Consider the following 25,570-nt stretch of genomic DNA (forward strand, 5'->3'; position numbering starts at 1 on the left):
CATAGAGAATCCAGCGACATGGTACATTTTGCGACAGCGTTTGGAGATATGGACGCTGTCCGGACGCTATCTGGCACCAAAATTCGGTATTTATTGTCCTAATATGATAGGCTTACGGTTGATTTGCAGTTCATGCGTATGTATACACATTATGGTCTGCTATCAGTTTGCATTTGAATGCATATGCGTGTTTGTTTCTGTACAGAAGCATTATCAATCTCGCTCTTTATGACTCTATTTATCTTTTTTTTAGTTTGTCTTTTTATGGTGCAAAATTTTTGAAATTTTTTTAGCAGGATGGTAAATTGTCCTAGTTGATTGAGCTTTTATACCAAATCTTTGTTTAAAAAATTTTCTATTGATACAGAGAAACAGTTTTTGATTTGAGTTTTTTAATTAGTTGTTAACACCAATTCTCCAATAATTTTCTATTGATACAATGCCAGATAAATATAAATAGAGATAATAATCCACTTGTTTTTATGCTGTATTTTTTTCAACCATCATAAAATAATCACACAGAATAGTAATATTTTCAACCATAATAATCACTCCTAAACTCAGTTCATCAAACAAGAAGCTATATAACTATCAAATTCAACGTATTTTTTATACTAAGGTCAAAATGTGTCAACCTCAATACGAATCTATTCCATTTGGTAGCATCAGATACTTGACATTCTGGGAATGTTGCAATGAACATCAAGAAGTTTTAGTCACCGAAGAGTCTATTGAAGATACATATTTCGATATTATTTGTACCCAATGCAATCATAGATTCTGCCAGTATTGTGAAATAAATGAAATTGTCAAACAAACAAACAATGGTATTGATCTGTATGAATTTTTGGCTATGTCAGAACAGTAATTATAATTTGCAGATAATATTAAACAGAAAAAAGTTGTTAGTTTTCTATATTATACTGTATTTTATTATGATTTGATTCATTTCATTAAAATTTATTGTTTTTGTTTTTGTTTTTGTTTTCAATTTGTATTTACCAACAAGACTACTACAACATTAAAATCTTTAAAAGATTAAAATGTGAAAAAGAAATAATGAATCCAATGGTGAAAAGGATACTAGAAGTAAATTGTGTTATAATATAATTACAGTATTTTTTTTGTTGTTTTATAAGCTTTTAATTATCGTTTCATCAGATTTTTTATTTCAAAAGAAATCGATTCATGCTAATAAGTCAAATAAATGTTTATTATAATGTTTTTATTTTAAAAAACCCTATATTATTTTTACCTGATGAAGAAGGCTCTCGTTTGTGATGTTTTTTTTTTTATTTTTTTATTATATTTTGATTTATTTTATTTTATTTTTTTCATTTTATGATTACTATATATATTATATTGCAATTTAAATCTGCATTTTCTTTCATTTTCCTATATGTGTAGAAACAATTTAAAGTGATCTATTGTTTATGGTACATCCTAAACATTTATTGGTACTAACAATGTATACAAGTCTTACTAAGCCTATCCTCACCATAAAAAGTGATTTTTCTATGTCAAAGACAAAAGTTGTGTATTATTTGATTCAGTTTATTCCCATATTGAAAATGAAAACAAGCTGTGAAAACAAATACGTTTTAAATTATCATCAATCTGCAATGAATATAAAAGCAAAAATAGATCTCCTGCTAATTATAAGGCAAATTAAAGGTTAATCATCACAAAGTTTGTATCGTTTATTTCCTTTTCCTTTTCCTTTTCCTTTTCTATTTCTATTTCTATTTCTATTTCTATTTCTATTTTTATTATTATTACTTTTAATTTTTTTCATCTTATTTATTGACTCTTCAATAAGTAAAACCTAAACAATATTAATAAATTATATATCAAGCTATTCAAAATAATTACAGATAGTTATTGTTGTGTTATCTAAAAAGAAACGAATCAGCTTAATATTATACTTTAATGTTGCCAACAAAACTCGCCAGATACTCGTGAGCAAAAAATTTAATTTAACAATAAAATTTATATTATTGGTTTATTGTAAACGCTCAATTATTCATCAACATTTAGTCAAAAATCTACCAAGAAATAGCCAGAACAATTCTTTTTGGTTTCATTCCCAAATTTTCCTACTCTCTATCTATTTTCGTTTTCACAGGTTTGGGGCATAGTGTCTAGAATTTTTGTTTTGAATGTTGAGCTCATATACTTGACTTGAAAATCACAACAAAAAAAATTAATTTTACAAGGATACTTATACCGAAACCAAGTGATTGAACAGCTATCATTTATTATTTTACGATTTGCGACTATTCTAGTGTTTCCTAACAAGATTCCTCACGAATTAGATGAGGAGTGAAGACTTGAACCGCAAAATAGCCATTTTCAGTAGTTTCAAGGCAGCAAAGTAAGTATTTCATTTTATTTTATAGCATGAGAAACAGTTCATGAAGATCATTCCATGGTTCGAAGGTCTAAATCAATCATCAAAGATTCCATTCCATTACTTTAAGGTGGTTGTTTAGAAGAGGTTTTATGCTCCAAGAGTCTGCTTTCCTATTTGAGTAACAGAACCTTGCATATCTGAAGCCGCAGATCTCTCGGTTCCTCACAGTTGGTTTTATCCCGCTAGTAGAGGCTTGAATTGCTCATACACAATATAGTTCTTGCATGCATATATGCATGTTAAAACTATCTTTTTGGGCCTTTCTTTCTCCATTCAATCCCATTTCCGGCTTTCACAAAAGTGATGTGAGGATAGAATAGAAGATTAAAAATGTTTTCATAATTGAGTCAAATTCAACAAAATAGATTAATATATTGAATGATCAAGAAAACCAGAAATGAAATAAAATTGATATGAAATCGAATGTCAAGGTTGTGTTAGATATTATACTATGCGATTCAAGACATAATCAAATTGGTCATGGAACGATATTGATAGACATTACCAATTAAAAAATTTGTATGCTGTTATATTTTATCGAGTTTGATTAAATATTTAATTATAAGGTCAACATATTAATTTTAATATTTCTATAATTATTGAAACAAACCTTAAAAAGATATTTTTCGCATGGTTGAATAACAATTTGCTTTTATAATTTTCTGGTGTGATTTTTTCTCTTGGTAACATATAAAATCAAATTATACAATAATTAGTTTAGATTAATTTAATATAATATAATTTATAAATCAGAATAGTTTTGGATATTTGAATTACAATTACTTTCTTTTATTCAGGTTTTCTGGTAGAGGTGAGGTAAATCATAAAACATTCAACATTTTGTTGATCGAAAATTCATTTTGTAACTAAATCTTTATAATATTATGTTTTTAAATGTGAAATTGTGGTAAATTTTATTTAATTCAAATTTTGAATTTGTTTGTTTAGCTTTTAAATTGAATTAAATGTGATGAAAATAAAAGAACTTTTTTTATATATATTTATCTGGTATTGAAATGGAGTGTAATTAGTCATTTTGATTGCTCCGTAAACTGCTACTGGCTTTTGATTTCTTATTGATTTTGATATTAAAAGGTTTTTTAAAGCTAGTTATTTATGATCTCATTTGAAATTTTGTATTATAAAATTGTTCTTTTAAATTTAATCTCAAAAACAAACGGGTAGATTGAGAAACCCGTTAAAACATAAAGCTATAAAATATCAAATACGAAAGAACTTTAGAAACTAAAAAAAAAAACGATATAGAAAGAAAAGCAATCAATTATGCTAATAGATAAAAAAAACATTGAAATTGGTTCAAGTCACAACTAAATAAAATTTCTCTAAATAATAAAGCAAATAGAATTTTCTATTTGCTTTTTAGCTTTTCTTAAATCATTAATCTTGAAAACAAGTAACGGATTATCTTTTCCGTTTGCAAAAATTCAAAAAGCATAAACCAAAATTATTATAAAGCCAAATTTTGATGCCTGTTAGAAAAAATGGCATTTTCAATTAGATATCAAAGACAAATATCAAATTGAAAGGATGTATTTCTATTCCAGGATATAAACCCTAAAACGGAAACCCTTGAATTTATACACCTGTCTAAACAGAAGTCGAGTTCATTTTTTGCCCTGGAAAATACATTCTAAACCATCAAAAGATTTCAGCGAATATTCTAATAAAAATGCAATTAAAAACAGTTTTTTATATCTCACAAAGAAAATACACGCATTGAATACTATTTTATATGTTTTTTTTTTAAAAAAAAAGAATTTAGCCCAATGCATTCTTTTATAGTTATTGTATACTCTTCACTTTCTGTACCAAACTCAATAATGCGAAATTGACCTGAGATAATTTGGGAATTTGTTTGAAAAGAGGCAACTAAAAAACTAAAAAAGTAAAAATCGTTATTTGAAAAGTATCAAGAAAGGAGATAATTTTACTTAATATTATTTTTCTTTATAGAAAGATAATATTCAAATATATTTATATGAAAAGTCAACAAAATAAAATGCTGCAAGAAAACAAGAACTTGTATTTTGAGAGGATCGAACGCAACACAGTTGTAGCAAAATTTAAGAATGATATCCGTTGCACCACAAAAAAATGAAGAAATTCGAAGGGGAGCAATAATTTTAAGAAACAAGAAAGAACAATAAAGAACAAGAACAAGAGCAAGAGCAAGAGCAAGAACAAAGAACCGTTGTTTATTTAGTTTTATTATTTATAATACATTAAAATAAAATGTTATTAGTTTTGAAGAAGAAGAAATATAAGAATAGATATATAAAAGACTAAATAAATAAATAAAAAAAAGATCAAAGTAAGGTTAAAAAATTCCAGGAGCAATGAAAAAAATTCTAATAAATCTGTTAGGGAAATGTTGTAATCTATTTTAGTTTAATCTTTATAGTGGTATATAAGTGCATAATAAATAATATTTTTTTGATTTGTTTTTAAATTTATTTATCTTTTTGATTTTTGATTTTTGATTTTTGATTTTTGATTTTTGATTTTGGTTTTTGATTTTTGGTTTTCGTGGATGAGAAGTGATTGATGAATATTGATGAAATTTATAAAACCAGAAGGAAAGAAAAGAAAAATAATTTTAATAATAAACTAATTGGTAAATAAGGAGTGTGAGAAAAAAAACATAAGAGAAAAAAAACAAAAAAAACAATAAAAAAATATAATTTAAAAAAATTTAGAAAAATCCAAATAAACAAAGGAATGAAAGAAAAAAAACCAAAACCAAAACAACCAAAAAGGATATAAGAAGTTGGGATGAGTTTAAATGATTAGAAAAGAACTATAATAGTATGATGAATTAAAAGTGGGTTGGATTAATTAAATTTATTCTATAAAACAAAAATGATAGATAGATAAATTAAATTATTGATTGAGTGATTACGGGTTTTTATCTTTTTTATTATGAAATTGGCTTTGATTTGAAGTCAAATCGGTCAAGGGAAACAATGGTAGCATATTTTGAGGGTATTGCATTAAATTGTTTAAATTTTGAGAGGAGTTGTTAATATTTAGGCCAGATAGGTTGATAGAACTTGTGCTGTTATTAACTAGAGCATTATTGAAATTGTTAGTATTTAGGTTGTTAAGACTGTTATAGTTGTTTAGAGTGAAAACATTTGCGTTTGTATTATTGTTGTTATTATTATTGTTATTATTGTCATTTGTGGAATTAATGTTGGGAAGGTTATTGACAGCGGAAATATTATTAAAATTATTAATATTGTTAATGCTGTTGTTAACATTGGATATATGATTATTATTGTTAAAATTCGAGTCTTGAACAGACGGGGTTATTAGATCCAAAAACCCATAATTTTGATCTAGAGGTAAGGGTAAATCGGCGTAAATACTTTGAGATGGTAGTATAAAAGCATTATCATTTGTAATAAATTCGTCAATCGGGATTGAGACTTCACCAACTCTTGTTTTTGGAGAGGAATTTTTGTTGTTAATATTATTGTTGATGTTATTGTTGAGGTTGTTATTAATATTGTTGTGAATATTATTAGCAAGATTATTATTATTATTATTGTTATTATTGTTATTGTTGGGGTTAGAGAAGCTATTAATACTCATGAGATTATTTGGATTGTGAATATTGTTCATGTTAAGGTTATTCAGGTTATGAATATTGGAGATGCTGGCAATATTGGCTAGATTGTTGGTATTATGAATAATCTGGTTACTTGATAATGACACAGGGGTCATCGGTCTTTGAGAGTTGTAGGAATATCTGTTTGAAGAATTGTTATTTGAATTAGTGTTGGTATTGTTTGTGTTGGCATTGGAATTATTGTGCAAGCTGGATATACTATTGTTATGGGTATGATTATGAGAGTGGGAGTGGGAATGGGAGTGGTTTACTGGGGATAAAAGAGAAGGGTTTGTAGCTAATTGGTTTAAAGATGAAGCTATTGAATTTGAAGCAGAGATAGAGGCGTTAAAAGGGTTTAGGTTTGAAGATTGGGAGTAATCACTAGGATTTAAGTTCAAATCCCAATCATTAAACGTTGGTGTTAGAGGCAAGTTCAAGCTATTTGAAGGAAACATTGAGGTTGAATTATTGAAATTCAAGCTGAAGTAATCATTGTTATTTGGGATGATGTTGGGGGAGACGTTGTTTTGAATACTGAAATTGTTGAAGTTATTATTATTGAAGGATAATAGGTTAGCGGAAGACGAAGAATTTTTTGAGATCAAGTTTGTGTTGGGATTGGTATTGTTGATGTTGGGATTATTAAGCGAGTTGAGAGACGTGAAAGAATTGACTGAGTTGACCGAGTTGATGGTGGCACTTTTGATTTTTTTCTTTGGTTTAGAGGAGTTCTTTCTGGCTTTGCAAACACATTTAAGACCCTTGCCACAGGAGCAATCCGAATCCATGAGAGAAGATTCAAGAGCAGACTTTTCGAGCTTTTTCAACGACGTCGAGGACTTATTTTTCTTCGCACAGGTGCAATTAGCATGATGGTTTTTCAATTTCCTGGACGATTTGCAATGAGGACATTGAGTCGAAGGTCTGCCCTTTGGTTTAATCATCACCAAGGGTTGATCAGTGTGGGTGCAGGTGGTTACTCTGTGACCACGAATACATCTCTGGAGACAGCAGATAAGAGGTTAGTCATCAGCAACGAGAACAGGCAAAAGAACAGTGGCAACATACCACGATATACATACCTCACAAGCGTACTTGACACCATTTATGAGAACCATTTTGGCACGAAGACTGGGATGCTTTGCTGGTTGGAGCTCTCAGGTCTGGAGAAGAAAGTCTGGAGAAGAGTCTGGAGAAGAAGCTCAAGACAAGAACAAGTGATAAGACCTTCTCCCTCCCAGAAAAATTTTCTGTGCTTTCCGCACTGTGCGCCCGACACAGCAGCCGTTGCCCGCGGCCGGCCCTCTGCTCCTGCGCCGACGGCAGCGCTCCGACACCGGAAAGACGCTAAGTACTCGGTTTTGTAGAGGAATGCACGTGTAAACCCCGCACACACGCAACATTCGGACTGGCCACGCGCCCACGTTTGCTACCCGCGCCGAAAGACCAATCAATAGTTCAAAACATGCTGCAGCTGGATGCAGTGCGTGTTATGCACAATACACGTGTGTATACATAAACGCCGTCACCTGCATCTGTCGCATACGCCACAGAAACATGCAGACCTAGCTCAGAACTTCCATTTGTATATGCTGCTTGTGAGTCCATCGAAGATCATGGTGTTGTCAATGGGTGTGTACTGCTTGGTGATTAGCTTGATCACCTCCTGCGACCCAATTCCCCCCATCAACGAGCTGATGTTGTGGATTTCGTTATTTTCGCTTCTGACCAACTCCTTCAAGATATTGATGATTTCTTCGTTACCAGCATAATCGTACTCTTCCCACTTGATTTGTCTCACAATTTCTTCTAGCTTCAACGTCCTCCTGCACTGAGCCCCATCTCCCCCAATATCCCTATCCATCTTATGCGATAAATATTCGAAAAAGATAATCAACGCAATATAATAATTTCCAAAATTGATTCCTTTGGAATTAACCGACTCGCCCAAGCATGTCTTTAAAATTTGCTCATTAATTTTAGTGCTTAAACTATTCTTTCCATTTCTTTGAACAACCAAATAATTACAATTTTTGCAAAATTTCTCAATCATGTTATTAATGTCGATCTTATTACTACTATCATAGTCGCTAGGAAACAATTTTTTAAACTCGTTAATAAATTCTTCTTTATCAGATTTAAACTTGTCATAATATATTCCCTTCAACTTGATATAATTAACCGAATTAGATTCCATATCAGGCAATATCCCACTTAATGGCAATAATCTCTTGCCATCATTTTTCCTGATATTATTCTTAACAAAGGATTTTAACGTTAAAACTAATTTCCAAAATAGTTCATTATAATCTTTATTATTAATGTTGTTCTCATTAATCACATTTTCTTTAATAGTCATATCATCATCACCATTATTATTATTATTATTATTATTATTATTATTAGTTCTATTAGCAATCTCACTGGGGATCGAATCTATTATCTCTTGAATGTCCTCAGACACCTCACTACTAATTAGCGCTTGATTTGATTTATTAATACATTCGTTGAAATTCTCAAATTCTAAATAATCATTTCCATTGTTCTCAAATATCTTTAAATAGATTCTATCAATTGATTCCCTCACAAATTTCTTGAATTTTTTTCTTTCAATTAACGAGTTTTCAATCTTATTGTTCTTGATTTTCAAATAATCACCGTAAAATTTAATCAACAATACAACATATGGAATATCCTTTAAACTCTCAATAATATCTTCAATACCATCAACACTATCAATATTATCAATATCTTTTAGAACTTGAAATGTCTCTGTATACTCTTTCAATTGCTCAAATGGCTCATTTATTCTGGAATCAAAAATCGTATTCAAATTCGTCTCAATTATACAATTCTCTCTCAAATAAATCTTGTAATACCCAAAAAACCCAACAGAGTTGATCTCCAAAACAGGTAAATTATAATCAATTACTTCATTTAATAATTTTTTAAAACTCTTATAATTGTAATTATTAGTTACAACAACCAAATCAAATTTCAACCAAAAGTTGTTTTTTCCCTGATTTTTTTCAATAAACTGCTCATCAAACTTCTCTCTTATGACATTTATATTTAATTTCGTATTATTGGAATTTAATTCCTTTAAATTATTGATTATAGACGTGTAATTCTTTCTCTTTGGTTGATTCAAATCTTCATTGGTAAGAAAAAAATTATTAGAAATATCAATCGAGCTAAAATTCCCCTTCAATTCATCAATGATCGTAATGTTATTCACTCCTGGCAAGATTAGATTTTTAATTAATTCGCAACTTAACGCATTAAGATTAATAACGCAAATATTCGCATTTTCTATCAATAATTGACCATCCAATTGCCATAACCGTAATTGTCTATCATATCTAGCTTGATCTACTAACATAGTCATACAAATATTGTTTCAATATTATTTCTCTTGTAATTTTAATATATTTATTGCCCTCAAAAGAAGGATTCAATTGTTAAATCGTATCAGAAGAAATAAATTCGCGTGCATTTTGCCACTTTTCAGTTAAAATAAAATACGAAAGAGAGATCCGTCAAAGTGGTTTGAAAATGCGAAGAGTGCTTCAACTTAATCTAAGAATAAGAATAAGAATAAGAGAAAAAATAAGAGAAAAGCTTTTATTGAAAAAAGAGTAGATCAGTTCAAGTAAGATGATCAGCAGAAGAGTTTTGGGTAGTGTGAGAAATGGAGAAACTAGCAATAAAGGTATTGTGCTAGGAAAGAGTATTGATAAGGACAAAAATAAGAAAGATATCACATTTAATCAGAACCAAAATAACAGCATTGATCATAATGACCATAATAGTAATAGTAATAGTATTGATGGTGTTGATAATATTGACCGGACTAATAAAATTGAACAGGATTTAAAGTGTCCTATATGTGAAGAGAGCATGATAGCATTGTCTCAATTGAATAAACATTTAGATGATTTACATTTTTCTGCTCCAGAGAGTGAGAATAAACAAAATGACTTGGGCAATTTAAATAAAATTCTAAATGAGAATGATAATCAAAAAACTAAGAAGCTCAAACATTTAAATGGTAATAAGAATGAAAATATTCCAGGCTTTAATAATAATAATGATAATAGTAATAATAATAATAACATTAATAATACTGAGGCTGATAATAATGTTAATATATTCAATAAAGATAAGATTATTATCAAAGATTTAAGCTTTGAATTTGAGAAAAGTCGTGAAAAATATTTAGAAGAAAAAGAGATTGAGGTTATAAAATTAAGAAAAAGAATATATTTATTAAATGATAATTATGAACAAAGCAAAAGTAATAAAAACCGGAACAAATTTAAACAGAATGAAAGAAATCTAATCAATTGGGAAGAAGATAAATCAGTTAAGAATTGTTTTATTTGTAATACCAGGTTTAATTTTTTAATTCGAAAGCATCACTGCAGGTTGTGTGGAAAGATAGTTTGTGATGGATTAGGTGAGCTTTTTGATAGTAATGATCATAGTAATAGCAATATTAAGAATAAAAAGGATAAAAACCAGAGTAATAGTAATGATATTGAGAAAGAGAAAGAGAAAGAGAAAGAAGGAGAGAAGGAAAATATAAGTGAGAGATGTTCAATGGTTGTTCCGATAAGTTTACTAGTAGATAACAAGAGTAAATATAAAGATAATTATAATGAGAAAAAGGAAATTGATAAAGATGATAGTAATTACAAGTTACGGGTTTGTTTGAATTGTAAAGAAATACTCTTTTTGAAGAAGAATTTTATTAAAAATAAAATGAAAAATGAAAATAAAGAATTTTTTCGAAATTTTAAAATGATTAAAAATTACGAAAAATTAATCAGTAATAATTTGATTTTGTTAAGAAATTTTAATGGTGATAGTGCTGATAGTGTTGACAATGCTAATGTCAATAGGGTTAAAAATAAGTTTATCAAGTATTTTCGCAATTATGAAATGATTCTACAAAAAATGAGCAAAAATCAAGGCAAGGATGAGGAGAATAAAAGCAGTAATATGGCACAAATACAGAAAAACGTCCGAGTTTACTGTTTGAACTACTTGAATACCAAAATGAACGAGTTCAAAGAGATATGTGATGAGATGGAAAATAAGAGCAAGGTTGGGAATGGCGATATAAATGGACGAAAATCGAGCAAGTATCAGGAGTTGGACAGCAAAACAGTGGAGGAAATCAAGGAAAACCGGGAGAAGCTCATCATCATGAAGGAGCAAAAGTACTTGTTGGAGCACCAGCTCAGCAACATCATCAAGCAGCGCAAGTTCGAGGACATGCAGATCTTGCGGGAGAACATTAAGCAGCTCGACACGGTGATCCAGGAGCTCTGCCAACAACTCGACGGGGAGCAGTTTATCTGATACCGGAAGCACAGGCAGCATAGACAGCACGCAGCTCACACGCAGCTCACACGCAGCTCACACGCAGCTCACACGCAGCCCATACGCAATCCACACGCAACTCAGGGGTTGGCACGTGCCGGCGCCGCGCCCGACCGGGAGCAAACAACGCGCGCCGGCCGAAGGGGCCCGAAATGTTCTTTACCAGCGCTTTAAGAGCCTTTCCTGCTTCTGTTTCTGCTTTTGTCTCTGCTTCTGCTTCTATTTCTGCTGCTTTTGCTTCTTCTTCTTCTTCTTATTCCTCTTCTTTTGTTCCTGCTTCTGCCTTTGCTGGAGTTGTCTTGCTGCCCCCATTTTTGGTCTCGTCTGTGCTGTGCTGTTGTACGATTATCGTGTGCATGTTCCATCCTGTTAAGTTCTCTTTTTAATGTCGTTTCAAAACTACTATAACCATCCTCACAACAACGATAACAACAATCACAGTCACAACCATAACCATACTCTTAATCAAAACCATAACAACAACAACAACAACACTAATAATATAAGGCTTGTGAACATCTCAAGACAATCTGACAATATAAATCCTTTCAATAAAAAAAGAAACTCATCCTCTTTTAATTTTGGTGCTAACTTCTTCCAAGTATTTGCCTCATCCATAAGATCTCCTCCTACAACAACTCTCTATAATACTAACACTAATATTAGTACTAATAAAACCAATAAAGCGAATAGCTCTAGCAACACCAATATTGCCAACAAAACTAACCATAGTCTCATCAAAAGTAAAAGCTGTATATCTTTAAGTCACAATAACTCAAAATCTTCTTCAAAGTCCTCCTCATCCTCATCCTCTTCAGATCAAAACAGCCCTTCAAACAATCATTTTCCAAATCTTAATAATATGCCTGTAACTCTCCAGCAAAACACCAACAACATTCAACCAAACTTATTATCCCCTCCATCAAATATCCCTATTTTATCTCAAAACACTCTAACTAATGAAAACCAAACTATTAATCACACCAATAATACGAACCCTGCAAACCATAATACAAATATGATTAACACTTCCAGCAACTCTGCCTCTAATAACAACAACTCATCTTCTCCATGTGTTCCCTCTCAACAAATCTCTCACGTAAACCATAGGTCGAAAGATGGCTCCTATTCAATACGTTTAACGTCGTATATCGATAATGCCTCAACGGCTTCTCTTTATTTTGTTCCCATAAGGAGAAAACTAAAACCAAACCACCATATTCCAATAGGTCGTTATACCGAAAGAAATAAAGATGCCTTACTAGCAAATGCAAACTCTTCTGCTTCAATAGTATTCAAATCAAAAGTCGTGTCAAGAACCCACGCTCAGCTTCTCGTAGATGACCTTGGTAACTGGTTTATAAAAGATCTAAAATCATCCTCAGGAACCTTTCTCAATAGAAGAAGACTATCCTCTCCAAATGAAGAAAGTATCAGTTTTCAACTTCACGATGGCGATTTATTACAGTTGGGTATGGACTACAGAGGCGGTTCCGAAGAAATTTATCGCTGTGTCAAAATTAGAATCGAATTAAATAAATCCTGGAAACTAAAATCCTCAAATTTCAATAAGAAAGCCCATGAAAAATTGAAAATCTTAAACCATCCTCTATCAAATAACATGAAACAAAGCAATGGCGTAAAAAGTGTCAACACCAACAAAATGGAAACCAATGATTACACTGAATGTGCCATATGTTTATACGACTGCAAACCCTGTCAAGCCATTTTTATTGCCGCCTGTTCTCATTGCTGGCATTACAAATGTATTCGAAGAATCATTTTGAATAACTATCCTCAGTTTCTATGTCCAAATTGCAGATCGGTGACTGATTTGGAAAGTAATGTTGATGACGATGATGAAAATGAAGATTCGAGCGACGATGACGACGACTTCAAAAATCAAATTAATCAACTCAGTAATAATTCACATAATCTTGAAGATCACACTCATACTTTGGATCCAAATGATATTCAAACTAATTTAATCAACCCATTACATCGAGTTCATTTACAATCAAATAATATTCAAAATAATTCTTCAATAACAAATCATAATAACCATTCAATACCACATTGATATTACTCAAAAACAAAAGTATTTTCTTGCGATTCATGTTTAATTAATTCAACAGTAATGACTAATTGGTAAGATTGATATTGTTTATATATATTTATTTTTATATTTTTATATTTTTACTTATTTTTTTACTTATTTTTTTTATTAAATTTTATTTATTTATTTAATTTTATTGATTATCTTATTTTTATTTTTTCTTAAATGCATTTTCTTATTTACTTTTTATCCACTTTTTTTTTTTGATAATTTATTTAGTATTATTACTTTATTTCAATTTATCTACTTTTAATCACAACTTTAATTTCAATTTTATTTTTAATTTTAAATTTTAATCTTCCTTTCCCTTTTTTTTATATTTACTCAGCAACTAGAACTGTCGTCCCTTATATTTGTTCATTGGTGTTTTAATCTCTACTTCACGTTGTATTGACTCCAGCCTTCAGGATCGGAATTTATTTTTGTTAATATGGTAATATGGTTATTCTCCCTTTTGATGCTTTTTCTCCCTTTTCCCTTTTTCCTCTGTGTAGATGTCGAGTCTCCATCGCAATCTTCTCATTCGTCACTTTTTTCCAATGCGGCTACATGCATTTTTGTGTGCATAAATGCTGGATTGTACAACAGTGCACATACATACATTCAAATGCATCAACCCCAGCAGTGGTCTCTCGAACCTCTTTCGGCTTTTCTGATTTTTCTTATTTTTCATTTTGGGCTTTTCTTTTCAGCATTACTATAGGACAGTTATCATTCGTTGATGGTGTTGAGACGAGCTAGAATGAATTGCTGGTGATGCTTCAAGGTTTTTTTCAATTTGTTTTCAAAAACCAGTTAAAGTATAAGAGTGTAAACAATTCCTTGGTAATTCGATCGTATTCAGTCTCAATCCACCACCAAAACCAGTACCAAGCAGTCACTAATATCACCAGCATCGCTACTGTTAATAAAAATCTCTTGATTGACAAAAACAAAAGGCAACCCACAGATATCACCATTAATAATAATAATAATAATAATAATAGCAACAACAATAAAAACAATAAAAACAATAAAAATAATCAAAATAATCAAAATATAAGGAAAACCAATTCTCGAAATGATATTCTCAAAAATAAAAGCAAAAATAAAAGCAAAGGTAAAGACTACTTCGATTTCTACTTCTACTTGTATCAACTTAAAAATAGCTTGACAAGGTCTTTACTTTTAGACAACATTCATGCTTACAACTACATTCAAGACAGGGGTTTTAAAATCAACTTTACTCAAAAGAAAAACGATCCCAAAGCACTTAATCATTACATTCAATTGATAGAACAGAAATCTTTGTCCAATTCACCCATAAATATAGATTTTCAAAATTTGATTCAAGTCAAGCTTACATTCAATTCGTCTTACTTTTCCATCAATTTATTTAAAAAGATTTCAGAGTTTTATAAAGATCGTTCCAAAAATAATAATAATACTGATGAAAATAATTCCGAAAAAATACCTGATAATTATCTTTATTTCCCTCTAATCATAATACCACATGGTTTATCAAATCTTAAAACAAAAAGTGATGTTTCAATTCCTTCCAATCTTGCCTATTCGATTTGGATTAAATTGAATAATATCGACTATTCGACTCTATCATTAGAAGGAACATTAATGGATTGGACTATGGGAAAAAATATTCTCTCTTTTTATAAATTTGCAAGTCATACTAGAAAATGTAATAAAATTGATCCAAATAGAAAATTAATTCTAAACTCGAAAAATAAAGCTCAATTATGCTTATTATCAATAAACCATGATCATTTAAATCATCATTTCAACTTCAATCATCCTGATTTAACCTTTGATTTCTATTTAACTGACTTTGATGTATATTATTCAAAAGTCTTCAAACTTTTAACGAAATTTACTGAAAATCAAAATGCAAAAAATAGTAATAATAACAAGGAAGATCAATTCTCTAATCCGGTTTCTAGTGAAATGAGATCGATATTATTATTCAAAAAATTTAACAATATTAAACATTCAATAAATGATTTTAATAGTTTTGATCACATAAGTAATCAGAAGTTGGATGATTTGCAAAAAGTTGCTCTATTAAGCTCTTTAAATTGTTACTTGACAATAATTAACGGTTCTCCAGGTTCGGGTAAATCATCATTGATACCTGAAATTATAAATGAGTTACTAAATAATTTCAATAAACAAAATTTAAACAATAATTTAAATGATTTTTATCAGAATTCGAAAATATTAGTTTGTTCTCCAACAAATAGCTCGGTTGATGATGTCATGCTAGATTGTATTAATAATAATAATAATAATAATAATAATAATAATAATAATAATAATAATAATGGTGATGATGATAATGGGAAATTTAAAGAATATATGAGACCTTTGAAGGTCTCGCTAAGAAAATTTAATAATGATTATTCCATTTTTCATCCAAAATATAAATTAACCCATTATTCACTTAACAGATTAGTTTACCTGTCATTAAGTCCCGAATATAAAAAGTTATATTTTAATAAATTTATATCGCATGAAGCTATAAAATTTACTCCAAACGACCTCAAAGACTTGAATAGAGAAATGTATGATAAATCAATTTCAATAATTAGAAACTCAAATGTTATTTTTTGCACAAAGAAAACATCATTAAGCTATTTAATGGATGCTTTTAATTTTGACACAGTTATTGTCGATGATGCAAATCTTTTTTTAGAATCAGAAATAATTGGTTTAATTAGCAAAAAATGTTCAAGATTAATCCTAATTGGAGACGATAAACAATTGAGTCCTAGAGGATATGAAAATTCATTTTTTTCCAAATGTATTCGAAAAAATAAGAGAAATGTTATTCAGCTAGATCAACAGTATCGAATGCATCCATCGATTCTTGATTTTTCCAACAAATACATCTATGGTAATAAACCTTCAATTGATAATTTTAATGAAATCCAAACCAAAGAAAAATTCAAAGAAAAATTCAAAGATAAATCAGGGTTTCCGTGGAGATCTGAAAGTGAAAGAGTTATGTTTATAAACAATCATAAAGACTCAATTGTAGTTGATAACTGCTTTATCAATACTGAAGAAGCAAATGAAATTGTAAAACTAGTGAATTTTTTAATAAGTGATAATAAAGTTAATCCCGAAGATATTGGAATAATCACGCCATATATGGCTCAAAAGTTTTATATCAAGCATAAACTAATCCATGATAAAGAATTGAATTACAAGCTAGCTTTAGGCTATTATTCAAGAATTCACGAATTTCTTTATAAATTGGGTTTGAAAAATTTTGATGAAATAGACAAGTATTGTGAAACGTACGGAATTGATGACTTTCAAAAATACAACAAATTTCATGAAATCATTAAAGTGTATAATAAAATCAAAGATTATACATTAAGTTCTAGGTATAAAGGAATTTCTAGGGGATTGGTGGCGAGCAAACACGAAAACCTTGAGCAGTTATTTATCAAATATTACCAGAAAGTGGTAAAAAATCAAAAATCGCCTATTGAAGAATTTTATGGATTGGAAATTTCATCAATTCACGATTTTTTAGGAAAACAAAAAAAATATATCATTTTATCCACAGTTAAATCTGAAGTTGCCAGACTGAATCTGGGAGAAATAGATATCAATGAATTAGAAAAAAATAAAAAAAATGGATATTTCTATGATATTGGTAGGTTTGTGGTGTCAACGACACGAGCATCTCATGGATTGTTCATTTTGGGACACTCTGACCATTTGAGAAATTTGGGTATCTGGACCAACTATATAGAGTATTTGGAGAATAAGCATTGTATTTGCAACTTCGATGATTTGAAACCATTGATATAATTGTGTGTATGATTACCACGTTATATGATACTTCAAAATGACTATAGCTCAAAATTCTTCAACCAAAAATTGCAACTCGATTTCCTCATTGAAATATTCTCCATATACCCAATTGGATACTATTAAATCTTCTGCTCTATCTCCCCTACGTTTCACTGTTTACTATGGCACTTTAGTTCATACTCCGCAATTAGGTGAAATTGAAATATTACCAAGTTGCTCAGTTGGAGTTGATTTAGATGGTGTAATTGTCTTTATTAATAAAAATTCATCTAATCCAACTAAAGATGCTTTAGATTACAATCCCAATTTAAGCGTCTCGGAGATTGATTTATTTAATATAACTTCAAACCCTTATTCATTTTTTTTTCCAGGTTTTGTTGATACTCATATCCATGCCCCACAATATCCAAACTGTGGTATATTTGGCAACGCAACTTTATTGGACTGGTTAACTACTTATACTTTTCCCTTGGAGGCCTCATTTAAAAATCTTCAAATTGCAAACGATATTTATTCGAAAGTTATTAAAAAAACATTATACAATGGCACAACAACTGCCTCATATTTTGCTACAATCGATCCAAATGCAACAAATTTATTAGCCAACTTATGTTTCCAAAATGGTCAGAGAGGTTTAATTGGCCGAGTTTGCATGAATGATAATTCGCCTGATTATTATGTTGAAGATCTAAATCAATCGAAATCATCAACTGAAAAGGTCTTGAATCATNTCAAACATTTAAACAAAATTCAAAACTCGATTTCAAGAACTAATAAAATTGAGGAAAATATCGTATTACCAATTATAACTCCAAGATTTGCTCCAAGTTGCACTTCAAATTTATTAAACTGGCTTGGTGATCTATCCAAAAAGAATGATCTACACATTCAAACTCATATTTCGGAAAATAAGAATGAAATCCAATGGGTTAAACAATTATTCCCAAGCTCCAAAAATTACACGTCAGTTTACGATGACCACAATTTATTAACTTCAAAAACAGTTCTAGCTCATGCAATTCATTTAAACAATGATGAAAAAAAATTAATTAAATTAAAAAAATCGGGAATATCTCATTGCCCAATTTCAAATTCCTCAATTACTTCGGGCGAAGCCAGAATTCGTTGGCTATTAGATGATTCAATTAATGTGGGTTTGGGTACCGATGTGTCTGGTGGATTTGCTCCCTCGATTCTTTCGACTGCTCGCCACGCTTTATTGGTTTCTAGGCATTTGTCTATGAAAACATTTGAAGAGCACGATAAATTGTCAGTCAACGATGTCCTATATTTAGCTACATTGGGTGGAGCAAAAGTGTTGAGTTTGGAAGAGTTGATAGGAGATTTCCACGTTGGTAAGAAATGGGATTGCCAATTGATTAATCTCCGAGAAAGGGATTCCCAGGTAGATATCTTTAGCTGGCAATTACCGAAATATTTCCATAATAAGTTGGAAAGAGAATTTATTGGAAATGATAAGGAACAAGCTAGTAGTGATATAATTGATTCCAGTGATAACTTAAAGCTCTCGGCAAGTGAAAAATTACAACTTGATGATACCAATAATATAAATTCTGATGATGATTATGATGACGATCTTGATTATGATTTATTAGAAAACGGGGATTTGGTTCTGGAGGATAAAATACTATTTGAAAATATAATAGCCAAATGGTTATTTAACGGTGATGATCGAAACACCACAAGGGTTTGGGTAAATGGTAGATTAATAATTGATAAATCTTCTTGTTAGCTGTTTTGTAGGGCGACTCTTTTTAATATTCCACATTAATATTCCACATTAATATTCCACATTATTATTTCACATTATTATTTAGTTCAATGTCAAAATATACAGAATCTTGATTTGGTGTTCAATCAACTATCCAGAACTGGTAAATTAGACTAGTTTCTTCTATTATATCGATTAAATATATAAGGAATTCATGCACCCACCGTGGTGGTAACTATGTGAAGTGAGACCATGCGCAGATATGCAGATCATGAACCCTATTTCTCTCAAAAGCCGGTTTCAAAGCGCTTAATGAAAAGAACCTTTAAGTCTTCACCACTCAAGCCGAAATATATTTCATGCTTCTTCAATGCTTCTTTCTCTTTCTCTCAATGCTCCAGCAAAGCCAAACTTCTTTGCTTCTGTGGGGGCTCGTTGCAAATTGACAAAGAGGTTTGTTTCCTTTGTTCTATTTCCCTTTCTATTTCTCGCAACCACCATCTTTATTGTGCTTCAATCGTGGAGCGAGGAATCCAAAAGAGCTTTTGAAACTTTGCCCTTGCTAGTTGCTTCTATTGCCACCAACGACGACAATACACATTGCCCACTCAGCTCGTTTGAACACAACTATCTTGAAAACAGCTTCACTCCAGAGATACCAAAAGCTGATTTCACAGCGAGCGATTTAGCATCCAAGTTTCAACTGTTGGTGAACGAAACGACCATCGGCGCATACAACTCCTACAACAATATTAATATCAATTTGCATCTGAAGCTGGAATATGGCCAATTTTCGTCCTCTGTGATCAGACTATTTAATGCAAGGGAAGCCTCTGCTCCTGATTTTGATCCGAGAACTCTTCCTACTTTTTGGCTCTATTTGATCAATCAGCATTTGATATTAAACAACTTGATAGCGAATCCCAGCGCTTCTTTGTTGTCTCCAAACAACACTGAAAACAAGTATGTATTTGAAATATCAAACAACTTCAAACTCCCTTTCAACTGGAACGATCTATTGAATTTTTACGACTCGCTCAAAGACAACTCCTTCTATTATTCCTTGATTGTGTCAGGCTCAAACTGCAAAAGCCTTTTATATCAGGATTTGGCGTTATCCAACGAATTCACATTAAAAGAGTTTGGAAAAGTCTGCTCCAACTATAAGAATGTGTATCCTCAATCATACACCAGCAGCCAGATTCAGGACAAGCTACTACAGTCTGTATATCTCAACTCGCACAAAACAGAAACAGATGAACTGCAAAAGAACAACAACCAAAACACAATCTGCCAGCCATTTGACAATCCGTATAATTTGCCATTCCACAATCTGTACAATTTGCCATTTCGACTTGTTTCAAAAGTTGATACCTATTTAAACGATTTGGAGATTAGAAAAATGTACGGGTTCATATATGGCCTTACAGGATTAGAAGCTCCTCAACGAATCATTTTTTTGAATATACTCAATGAAAACAACACTGCACATCACACCAATGGTTCAAATGGCACTTCAAATCAATATCCAATATACGGCAAACGCTCCTTGGTCATTCCAACTTATTCTGTTTCTGATGGAATCAACAACATCAGAAACAGAAGGGCAAGGCAAAACTTGTACACTGATATGTTGTCCACCTTTTTCATCAATAATAATCTTAAAATCAGATCCTATTCCACCGATTACTCGTCAAAAGAAGATGCTCTCAATGAAATTATCGAAAATGGTATTAATTCTTATAATGAAATTTCCAAGTTGAATGCCTTTTATCAACGTTCCGAGATCAGCAATGGCGCCAAAAACGTTTCAGCTTTTTCAAAGCCGGGTGCACTAGACGGTAATCAAAAGCAAATAGATTTGCTGGAAGATTGTGAAAATTATGATTTTTCATTTGTTCAGCCCTATGTTTTGAAAAATTCCAACACAGGCACAACAAATCGTCATCAGCCGTTACATATCGATTTTTCTTTGTTTCAATGGAACTTATCAAAAGAACATGAGCATTTGCAATCACATTACTCAGCATCTGCAAACGAAAAAGCGCATACGAACAATACAACTTGCGAGGATCCCACTATTCAAGAAGCCATATCTCAAAACACTGAACCGTTGTATACTACACATGACATTGACTATAAACAAGTCGATCATTTGAAAGCACTAATGGAAGCAAGGTTGGGCAAGATATGGATCCCGGAAAATCGATATTTTGGTCTAGCTTCAACTAAAGACTACAACCTTGATCATTATGATTTTCGGTTTTTCAAAGACATAACCAAAGACGACCAAGCCCATCATTTAGCTATATTGCATCGCTTAATGCGTGTATGGTTTCGATTGTGTCTTCAATTCAACATTCCCTCCTGGATCAACCATGGATCCATCATTGGCTGGTATTTCAATGGACTATCGTTGCCATGGGATGCTGATATTGATGTTCAGGTTCCGATTCAGTCACTATACAAACTCAGCAAAACCATTAACAATACTCTCATATACGACTACACTGATTTCGGAACATTTGAAGTGTTTAGCCAGGAAAAAAAACTAGACTCAAATGCAGAGTTTGGACTTCGGGGTTTTTACTTTGATGTCAATGAAAACTTTCTATTACGAAATCAAATTGGAAACCCCAATGTGAACAATATTGATGCCAGATTAATAGATATCGAAAGTGGGGTTTACATTGATATAACTGCACTAACCGATTTTACATCTCAAACGAATAACGAATTGATTACCAAACTATTGCTAATAGACAGTTATACCGAGAATGAGCTAAACAAGCTATCAAAAGCCAAGTTTTATAACGAGTACTACGAGGGCATTCGACTAGTAAAAGAACTACGGGATTCTCTATTTGCCAGAAAAAAGTCGATATTTAATAAGACTTTGGAAAAACTTCAAAATATAAAGCTTTCCATATCCACGATGAAAAAAATATTAGTTGATGTGGAATCAAGGCGAATTTCAGAGTCCCAATCTTTAGAGTCCCAATCTTCAGAGTCCCAATCTTCAGACATCTTTGGAAAACACTCGGCAGAGACACAAGAGGAAAAAGAATATTCCAATTCTTATTTAGATTATGATGATGACAAAATCCAAAACTTGGAAGTGTCGGAAAAAAAGCTAAAATTGTTCAAATTTGGATCTGTTTTTCCACCTTCAGAAGACTTGAGAAATTCTGAAGTTTACCAAAAAACCAACAGATTGTTTGAAGACTTTTTTCACAACATGGTCCATTGTCGAAATTATCATTATTACAAAATCGAGGAATTGACGCCCTTGATCCCAACATACTATGAAAACACAATTACATATCTCCCTGCAAATTTTCTTAAAAATATAGTGATTGAATATGATACAAAATCAATTAACAAACTCGAATTCAACGATTACAAGTTCTTCAAATACTTGCAATTGTGGATAAGTTCAGGCGACTGTGACTTCAAAATGATGAATGTTGATGGACAAGTTGGAGGAATGGGTGATGATGAGCATTTGGGAGAAGAAGATGACGATCAAGATAACACTTCTGGAGTTGAGATCGATGAGGATTCTGTTGGCTTTGTCAATCCTCCCAAAGAAGAATACTCATATTTCCAATACCGGAAAAGACATAAAAACAATGGGCATTTTCAACCACTTGAAAAGAAGAGTATCATAGAATTTGAATATAACAATATAGATCTATATGATGGAGGTGATAAAACAAAATTTGAATCCAAAATCAGTAATTTTGAGAGAAAGTTGGGCAAAAACTGTTACATCACAAATGAGTTTGTTCAGGGAGAATTTACCCAATTTAAAGACTATCTCTTGTTACACAGTTATGAAATTGAAAAGCTTTTTGGAATTGCAAACAATAGACTAAATCTTGAAAAACCAAGTGAAACCAAAATATTTCCGACTCATGGCAACGAGCACCATCATGGGGATGGCCATAGTGGAATTATCAAATACGAAGAAAAGTACATGCAAGAAACACTTGAAAGTTTCAATGGGGAAGTTCTAAGGCCTGAACCATGGATAATTAGAAACTACTTCAGTAAAGAAGAAGATAGTAGTATAATTTAAAGGCATTGTTCTATATAGATTTTTGTTTTTGTTTTTGTTTTTGTTTTGCATCTTACCTTGATTCAATTCAGTTTATTTCAATTCAATGGAATTTATTTTTATATTCATTAATGATCCAACTATTTGAATATGCTGTCTTTTTCAATTTTGAGGGTGGGATAGAGAGAGGGAGAGAGGAGGGAGTATCTGTTGATTTTCATTCAAATTTAGTTCATAGCTATTGAAAACGTCAAAAAAGGTTTAAAAAGGCTTAAAAAGGCTTAAAAAGGTTTAAAAAGGTTTAAAAATCCGCTTTAATTTTGGACAATAAATAGCTAGTTTCAATCAATCGCATCATAGTTTTTCAATAGAAATAAAAAGCAATTTAATATAATGAGCTGCAGATTAAACTCGATATTTTTGCCTGATATGGTTGCTGAAAATCCATGTAGTTGTCTGTTCCGAACAATTTCCAAACACCACAATATTAAATCTGTATCTAATTTAATCATTTAGGCTTTCCATTGCTTCTTTGATTAAATGCGATCCTTTGGGATCAAGATTGAGTGCGATAGTGAATTCCTTCACTGCCTCTGTTTTTCGATGCAATATTTTATAGAGTTGGGCAAGAAGGAAATGGACAGTGGCTTCATCTGGTGCAATCTCCTTTAGTTTTTCAAACTCCACCACAGATTCCTGATATTTGGCTAAAACAAATAGCAATTGCGCCTTTTTGAACAAAGCTAGTGGGGCCAATGGCTGGATTTCATGGGCTAGCTCATACTGTTTCAATGCCAATTCTCTTTTACCTTCTCTTTCCAAAACCATTCCGACACAGCAGATCAAAATAACATTCAACGGATTGATGCTGACAGCCTTTCGAAAATGATATTCTGCTCTAATATTGTCTCCCAGACTAAGATACACTTTGCCTATCCCGTAGAGAGCATTGTAGTGTCTGGGGTCATATAACAAAGCCGTTCTAAAGCAGTCCAAAGCGTTTTCATAAGAATCGTTGGTTGCATGCTCATGTCCCTGAAGGGTATAGGCGTAGGCAAAACCAGGATCGATTTGTGTTGCTCTTTTAAAGCATTTGATTGCTTCATCGGGTTCTTTCATGAGAGAAAATAGATTGCCAATTGTTATCCATGCCTCTGGCGAATTCTTGTTCACATCGTACAACTCATGCGCCAAAAAACTCAACTCTTCTTCTTTATGAAGATGCCACAAAAGCGTGGAGTAGTATTCCATTTCACTTAGTCTTGTTCGATCTATGTTTCTTAGTTTCAAAAAGTACTTCTCAGCTTTGGAATAATTTACAATTTCAAAATTTAGTCTTCCCAACTTGCCTAACACATAACAAGAGTTTAGATGGTGCTCTGGTAAAGAATTGAACAAACGGATTGATTTAAATAGATCGTATCTATTCATTGCCTTCAATGCCTTTGCAAAAACAAGATATAGATTCATCAAATGGTCGTGCGCTTGGTTGTAATGGTCCTTTTTGATAGAGTTGACAACAGCGATCGATGAATTATTTTGATTAAAAGTGGTGGAGTGAGAAGATGAGCCAGATTGGAAAATGTTGTTGATTTTTTGTGATTTTTTCAAATTCACACTCAAGTTTAGGTTCAGGTTTAGGTTTAGGTTTCTATGATTGGAGCTTTGTATCGGTGTTTTTATTAAGGAATTGCTGTTTTTGGAAGCAGAGCTGGATGCAGGATTCGATATCCAGGCAGATGCAGAAGAAGGAATTTTCCTGATGGAGGATTTAGAATTTGATAAACGCGATGATCTCCTCAAAAGGTCCGATGTGGATGGAATATTGGGAGTTTTGAATCCTTCGTTATTTATGAAATTAGAATTGGAATTGGAGTTGGAGTTGGAGTTGGAGTTGGAGTTGGAGTTGGAATTGGAATTGGAATTGGAATTGGAATTGGAAACAGTATTGTTTAATGATCCAGCGGCACATTTGTCAGTGGCAGTTTTCGAGTTGGGAGTTCGAAATTCTTGATATGGAATGGAAGATCTTCGAAGAAAAGATCTTGAATTGATCGGTTGTGCATTTGAAGGTTTTGATCTCGTTTTGGTCGAAAATAGATTATCATCTTCCAAGTTCAAGAAATTGGAGTTGTTGGGGGTCGACGAGTTGTTGATTAGGCCTTGATTGATATTGATGTTATTGGTGTTATTGATGTTATTTCCCCCATTTTTAGAGTTAATTAGAGTCTTTTTGCTATTATTATTATTATTATTATTATTGTTGTTGTTGTTGTTGTTGTTGTTGTTGTTGTTAAGATTAGGAATAGTGTGGTTTGCTTTGAATAATGTTTTTGTTTTGACGTTCGCTCCCATTTTCGAAAGATCTTCAAAAGATTCCCATATATAAGGGTTTAACTTCAAACAGT

General features: G+C 31.6%; 12 protein-coding genes across 12 annotated transcripts; 7 read left to right on the plus strand and 5 right to left on the minus strand.

Annotated features, from left to right (window-relative positions):
* Positions 1 to 348: 348 nt before the first annotated feature.
* ASCRUDRAFT_77628 (uncharacterized protein) lies at positions 349 to 1,289 on the plus strand. Its single transcript, XM_020193941.1, has one exon. It carries the CDS (start codon positions 626 to 628, stop codon positions 866 to 868), a length of 243 nt encoding a protein of 80 aa, XP_020045220.1. The 5' UTR covers positions 349 to 625; the 3' UTR covers positions 869 to 1,289.
* A 160-nt stretch (positions 1,290 to 1,449) lies between these two features.
* Positions 1,450 to 1,763, plus strand: ASCRUDRAFT_77629 (uncharacterized protein). The gene has a single exon (XM_020193942.1). The coding sequence runs from the start codon at positions 1,467 to 1,469 to the stop codon at positions 1,677 to 1,679; it is 213 nt and encodes a 70-aa protein (XP_020045221.1). The 5' UTR covers positions 1,450 to 1,466; the 3' UTR covers positions 1,680 to 1,763.
* Positions 1,764 to 5,116: 3,353 nt separating this feature from the next.
* Positions 5,117 to 7,050, minus strand: ASCRUDRAFT_77630 (uncharacterized protein). Its single transcript, XM_020193943.1, has one exon. The coding sequence runs from the start codon at positions 6,989 to 6,991 to the stop codon at positions 5,330 to 5,332; it is 1,662 nt and encodes a 553-aa protein (XP_020045222.1). The 5' UTR covers positions 6,992 to 7,050; the 3' UTR covers positions 5,117 to 5,329.
* On the minus strand, positions 6,993 to 7,347 carry ASCRUDRAFT_92898 (uncharacterized protein; the record flags this gene model as incomplete). The annotated part of the gene is made up of 2 exons (XM_020195111.1): positions 6,993 to 7,048; positions 7,130 to 7,347. A coding segment is annotated over one exon (217 nt), but the record flags the coding sequence as incomplete, so codon positions are not given.
* On the minus strand, positions 7,329 to 9,498 carry ULA1 (Ula1p). The gene has a single exon (XM_020193944.1). It carries the CDS (start codon positions 9,433 to 9,435, stop codon positions 7,618 to 7,620), a length of 1,818 nt encoding a protein of 605 aa, XP_020045224.1. The 5' UTR covers positions 9,436 to 9,498; the 3' UTR covers positions 7,329 to 7,617.
* A 156-nt stretch (positions 9,499 to 9,654) lies between these two features.
* On the plus strand, positions 9,655 to 11,617 carry PEP7 (phosphatidylinositol-3-phosphate binding protein). The gene has a single exon (XM_020188858.1). It carries the CDS (start codon positions 9,705 to 9,707, stop codon positions 11,412 to 11,414), a length of 1,710 nt encoding a protein of 569 aa, XP_020045225.1. The 5' UTR covers positions 9,655 to 9,704; the 3' UTR covers positions 11,415 to 11,617.
* A 932-nt stretch (positions 11,618 to 12,549) lies between these two features.
* Positions 12,550 to 13,296, plus strand: DMA1 (ubiquitin-conjugating protein DMA1; the record flags this gene model as incomplete). The annotated part of the gene is made up of 1 exon (XM_020189936.1): positions 12,550 to 13,296. A coding segment is annotated over one exon (747 nt), but the record flags the coding sequence as incomplete, so codon positions are not given.
* Positions 13,297 to 13,697: 401 nt separating this feature from the next.
* Positions 13,698 to 14,290, plus strand: ASCRUDRAFT_77634 (uncharacterized protein). The gene has a single exon (XM_020193945.1). It carries the CDS (start codon positions 13,982 to 13,984, stop codon positions 14,252 to 14,254), a length of 273 nt encoding a protein of 90 aa, XP_020045227.1. The 5' UTR covers positions 13,698 to 13,981; the 3' UTR covers positions 14,255 to 14,290.
* Positions 14,291 to 15,900: 1,610 nt separating this feature from the next.
* On the plus strand, positions 15,901 to 17,367 carry ASCRUDRAFT_82553 (uncharacterized protein; the record flags this gene model as incomplete). Its single annotated transcript, XM_020194737.1, has 1 exon — positions 15,901 to 17,367. One exon carries the CDS (start codon positions 15,901 to 15,903, stop codon positions 17,365 to 17,367), a length of 1,467 nt encoding a protein of 488 aa, XP_020045228.1.
* A 3,902-nt stretch (positions 17,368 to 21,269) lies between these two features.
* ASCRUDRAFT_38674 (uncharacterized protein) lies at positions 21,270 to 22,553 on the plus strand (the record flags this gene model as incomplete). The annotated part of the gene is made up of 3 exons (XM_020190876.1): positions 21,270 to 21,632; positions 21,672 to 21,867; positions 22,297 to 22,553. Coding segments are annotated over 3 exons (816 nt in total), but the record flags the coding sequence as incomplete, so codon positions are not given.
* Positions 22,554 to 23,666: 1,113 nt separating this feature from the next.
* On the minus strand, positions 23,667 to 24,635 carry ASCRUDRAFT_38482 (TPR-like protein; the record flags this gene model as incomplete). The annotated part of the gene is made up of 1 exon (XM_020190861.1): positions 23,667 to 24,635. A coding segment is annotated over one exon (969 nt), but the record flags the coding sequence as incomplete, so codon positions are not given.
* A 140-nt stretch (positions 24,636 to 24,775) lies between these two features.
* Positions 24,776 to 25,570, minus strand: ASCRUDRAFT_77640 (uncharacterized protein; the record flags this gene model as incomplete). Its single annotated transcript, XM_020193947.1, has 1 exon — positions 24,776 to 25,570. A coding segment is annotated over exon 1 (742 nt), but the record flags the coding sequence as incomplete, so codon positions are not given.

Source organism: Ascoidea rubescens (genome assembly GCF_001661345.1).
Source record: "Ascoidea rubescens DSM 1968 unplaced genomic scaffold ASCRUscaffold_15, whole genome shotgun sequence".
NCBI lineage: Eukaryota > Fungi > Ascomycota > Saccharomycetes > Ascoideales > Ascoideaceae > Ascoidea > Ascoidea rubescens.